Here is a 4,554-nt window from a genome sequence, read left to right on the forward strand (position 1 = left end):
TCTTTATAACAAGTAGTAACTGATTTATATTTAGCTAGTCACAAGTTAGCTTTATTATGGGTGGCTTGCGATAAACTAGTTATCTTCTTTAAAAGTGGTTAGTAACTAATTCACTTAATTATAACTATCAAGTAACTAGTTGGCTTCATTATAATTTCTCTTTCTTTTTTTTTTCTTTTTTTAAGAGATAATTCTCGTGTGTCAAAATGACATGCAACTAACTCATCACGTCACACAGCTTTTAAATGACATACCCACTTTCAAAAGTGATGTCACAGGGAATTGACCTGAGAGGTCATCTTGAGTCTTTAAAAGCGAAATTTGGATTCTCGAGACGAGACAAACCAAACCAGAGCTCCAGAAAAGAAGAAACTTATTGGCTTCCTTGGCAAGAAGAATGAGGTAACTTTGGTTTCCGCTTGTATGTATGACTCCATTTGGTCCTGATGTGATCATGTCCATTTTGTACTTTTTTTGTGGTTTGACGACGTGGTTTGACCTGCAAACTGAGTCCAGCGCCCGTTTGATGACGTCACACAACAAACTGTGAACAAACACACCCAAAAGGTCAAAGGTCAAGTCTTGTTTATACTCTGTTGCACTGTTGTGCATTATGAACCTATGCTCACTTTTATTGTTACTTGATGAATTGAATCCATATATTGATGTCATGTGTCTGTGACTTTTGACAATTTACAGTGGAAGCAACAGGACAAACCGAAAACAAGCAATTGTAATAGCGGATTTTGCTCTTTCAGAAATAAATGAAACACTTCGGTGCACTATAATAATTGTATTTTATTTTTTTACAAGTATGACCAGGTTGTCAAGATGAACAACTGTGAGAAGATGACTCTTCATTCAATTTGATATTTCATTGTCATTATTAAATCTTGATCAAATTATTGAATCATGGAAATCCTGGAAGTGTTTCTTCCTAAAATTTGTAATTATTTTTCATGTATTTATTTTATTTTATTTATTTCAATATTTTTTAATATGTTTTTTGATAATATCTTAACTGTTATTCTTCGTTTTCTAATTTTAAATTAAAAAACATGTTTAAAAAAATATTCCTATTATTATTATTATTATTATTATTAAAGTATGGAGAAGATACTTAAATTTGCCATTTTGCGGTATTTAATAAAAATTAAAAAAATTAAATAAAAAAGGATGCGTCTATTTTCTTTTTTTTCAACAGTTAAATCGCCCAGTAGTAAGCAGTATGTCGTGAACCGTGAGCGCCATCTGGTGGCAGTAACGACATAAAACAGCAGTATTTTTCGTCATGTGATCATTTAGTCATGTGACCCGGAAGCGAGTGGTCTTGCTTGACAGCAAGCGCATATTAGCGTTCTCCGCGTTCTTGTCGAGATGTTTTCATCATGGTAATCGCCTTCGTCATCCACACCGTGTGCCCGATCGGGGCGCTCACTCCCGGGGAGAGCAGAGTGCTCTACTCCCGCGTCTTCGGAGCGGACGAGGCGCTCTTCCAGGGCGGGCAGCAGCGGCAGCTCAACGTCGAGGAGAGACGACTGTTGTCGGCCGAGAAGATCGCCGTGGTGGCCCGGTACGTCGGTGGTGATTCTTAGTATTATTCTTACTTTTATGATCGTCCACCAGAACCACATGGACGCTGACTAAAACGTCACTGTGACGTCATTATCGGGCGCTTGCATAAAGAATTCAAAATTGCTGTTTTTATATTATTTTTCGTTACGTTATTACTCATTATTATTCATTATTTAATATACAATAATTGCATTTTTCATCAATAATTTTGTCATTAGTTTTCATCTAATTTTGATTTGTATTCAATTTTAGTTTTATTTGAATATGATAAATATTGTACTGTTTGCTGTTTTCATATTTTTTTCGTTACGTTATTACGAATTATTCATTTTTTAACATTTAATATGTAATAATTGTAATTTTTCATCCCTAATTTTATTTGTGATTAGTTTTGATTTGTATTCAATTTTTGATGATTTGCATATGACAAATATTTTACTGTAATGCATTTTATATACTGATTTTATTTTAAATCACTATATAATTAATACACCACATATTTTAATGCATTATATTAGTTAATATTATACTAGTCAATATTTATTGTTAAATCCAGTAAATTATTCATAAAATAATATTTGTAATAGTAATTTACTATTTTTGTTGCAATTGTTCCCACTCAACTGTATTATTACTTTTAATCAGCATATTAATACTATTTCAATTTATTATATTTATTTATGAATGCATATCACTATTTTTTTTATCAAAGCATTATTGGGGGTATGCATTGGTATGCGGTATGGGTTATATATTAATAAAAAACGATATTGATGCAAGTACTTCCCCCACACTTTTATTATTATCATTATTATCATTATAAAAAAAGTAGTTTTGAACATCTGTAATTATTATTATTGTTATCATCATCATCATCATCATAATTATTATCATAATTATTATTTATTCTCCTACAATACGCACAGGCCATTAATTAATTAAACTAAGGTGATTTTGTCCTTTTGGGACCCAGGCAGGTCCAGAGCGCCGTCTCACTGCACCGGGAGGCCTCGGGGCGCCCCCTGGTGGAGACTCTGCCCGGCGAGGAGGTCCTGGCCCTGCAGGAGGCCGACAGCGGCGTGCTGAGACTGCGCGGCGGGGACCCCTACTGGCAGGAGGTCAGCGCGCTCTGGCTGGCCGTCAACTCCTTGTCCTTCGCGATGTTGTGCGAGCCTCACGAGAACCTGCTGCTGGCGGAGGGAACGCTGCGCAACCTCGCCAGGCACTGTCTGGAGCACCTGCACATGCTGGGGCAGGGCAGCGAGGTGAGGATGAAGCCTAAAAATTGTATTGTGTATTTTCAATACAGTATAAATATTTTGTGTGGCCATTTCCCAGGTGCTGTTGAAGAGCAGCCGGGTGGACGTCCTGCTGAGTCGGCTTCTTCCTCAAGGCCAGCTCCTCTTCCTCAACCATCGCTTCGCTCAGAGTCTGGAGAAAGACGTGGCCGCCCACATGAACAAGTGACCTCCAGCGGACTAATGACGGGCTGTCGCTGTTTACACTCCTGATAGCTCGCAGTTAGCCACAGGGGCTAAACGTGCACCATGTGGACTGGCCGAGCAGGAGAAACACGGGCACAAAAGGATCGAAGACAATCACCTCATTCATGATCGTGATCATTAAAAAATAATCAATTCTGTGTTTCATGTGACAAAAACTAAACACGTTCTCATTTTTAGTATAAAAAAATGGTCAAATGATTTTATTGCAATTCGTTTCGTTTTTTTAAATTTTTTTTATATCATCATTCATTGTAGTCCATTTTTCTCACTTTGAATAAGTTAAAAAAAAAAAAAAAAAAACAATTTCATAACAAATGGTATTTCATGATCATTTACACAGGGAAAAAAAAAAAATGAAATTCACATTTCATTCATGAAAAAATTAGGTGTTCGATACCACTTTTTTCAGACCGATACCGATACTCAGGCCCTCAGTACTCACCGATACCGATACCAACTGCCGATACTGGTAGTATATTTTTTGATAAATAAAAAAAAATCACTAAAAGATATTTTTAAACAAATATATTTCCTTTAATTTTGGCAAAAAAAACCAAAAACAAAACCAGCACAGTCACTCTTCAATAGTCTTAACGCTCAAAATAAAACACAAAAATGCTCTTTTAGTTTAAGATTCACAATTTTGAAGTATTTCCAAACCAGTGAAGTTTTGGTGAAAAAGTGCTGCAAGCTAGCGCCAGTTACAGGCAAGGAGAACTCACTTAACGTCTTCCCCCTCTGCCATCGGTCGCTTGTACTTGTCTGCATCACGAGTATTCGAGTACTTGGAAAAAAAGGCTGGTATCGGCCCGATACCGATACCTGGTATCGGTACTCACCCATCCCTAGAAAAAATATTAAATTCACATTTCATTCATGCTTAAGTGGCCGGGAGACAGTTTTACTTCACGAAAAATCAGGTTTTGCCTTAATTTTAATAAGTAAGACAGTTTAGTATGTACAGCGCATCTAAATAAGGCTGGTGTTGCCTTCAGGGGCGCGCTGAAATAACAGCGTTTACCACAAAACACCCGTGGGACCGTTCAAAACATTCTTAAATCTTTATTTTCCAATTGTCATCAATGTTGTTGACCTTCACACACTGTTAAAATTCAACAGTTTCCCCTCACAAAACAAACGCAGGATTTTTCCAGATTTAACTCAATATCTCAAACTAGCTAACTACTGTATCTATTTATGTATATTAACTAATTATCTGGGCTCACGAATAAGAAACGTTTTGAATTGTGTAGAATCCATTGTTTTTATTTTTTTTATTTCATGCTAAAACCGAACGTCTTCCCATTACCTTTGTTGTGTCTACCGCCACTATCAATATGGCTGCCACGAAGACGTGTCTGTTAACCTCTTTAACTTCATTTAACAAATTTTACGAGAAATTATGTTTGCATAAGAACACAACTCTACGGGGGATATAAATGCAATGTAGATGGCAGATGCAGTCGTTGTACTG

At 36.4% G+C, this 4,554-nt stretch overlaps 1 protein-coding gene across 1 annotated transcript; it reads left to right on the forward strand.

Moving 5' to 3' along the window:
* Positions 1 to 1,288: 1,288 nt before the first annotated feature.
* On the forward strand, positions 1,289 to 3,278 carry ap5s1 (adaptor related protein complex 5 subunit sigma 1). Its single transcript, XM_077539025.1, has 3 exons — positions 1,289 to 1,573; positions 2,549 to 2,840; positions 2,914 to 3,278. The coding sequence occupies exons 1-3, from the start codon at positions 1,389 to 1,391 to the stop codon at positions 3,040 to 3,042; spliced, it is 606 nt and encodes a 201-aa protein (XP_077395151.1). The 5' UTR covers positions 1,289 to 1,388; the 3' UTR covers positions 3,043 to 3,278.
* The last annotated feature ends 1,276 nt before the right edge of the window (positions 3,279 to 4,554 follow it).

The sequence above is a fragment of the Festucalex cinctus genome, chromosome 12, assembly GCF_051991245.1.
Source record: "Festucalex cinctus isolate MCC-2025b chromosome 12, RoL_Fcin_1.0, whole genome shotgun sequence".
NCBI classification, from domain to species: Eukaryota; Metazoa; Chordata; class Actinopteri; order Syngnathiformes; family Syngnathidae; genus Festucalex; species Festucalex cinctus.

Coding starts and splice junctions, on each gene's coding strand:
- ap5s1 (XM_077539025.1), top strand. CDS start 1,389: ATGGTAATCGCCTTCGTCATCCACACCGTGTGCCCGATCGGGGCGCTC. Junction 1,574..2,548: donor AAGATCGCCGTGGTGGCCCG/GTACGTCGGTGG, acceptor TTTGGGACCCAG/GCAGGTCCAGAGCGCCGTCT. Junction 2,841..2,913: donor TGCTGGGGCAGGGCAGCGAG/GTGAGGATGAAG, acceptor GCCATTTCCCAG/GTGCTGTTGAAGAGCAGCCG.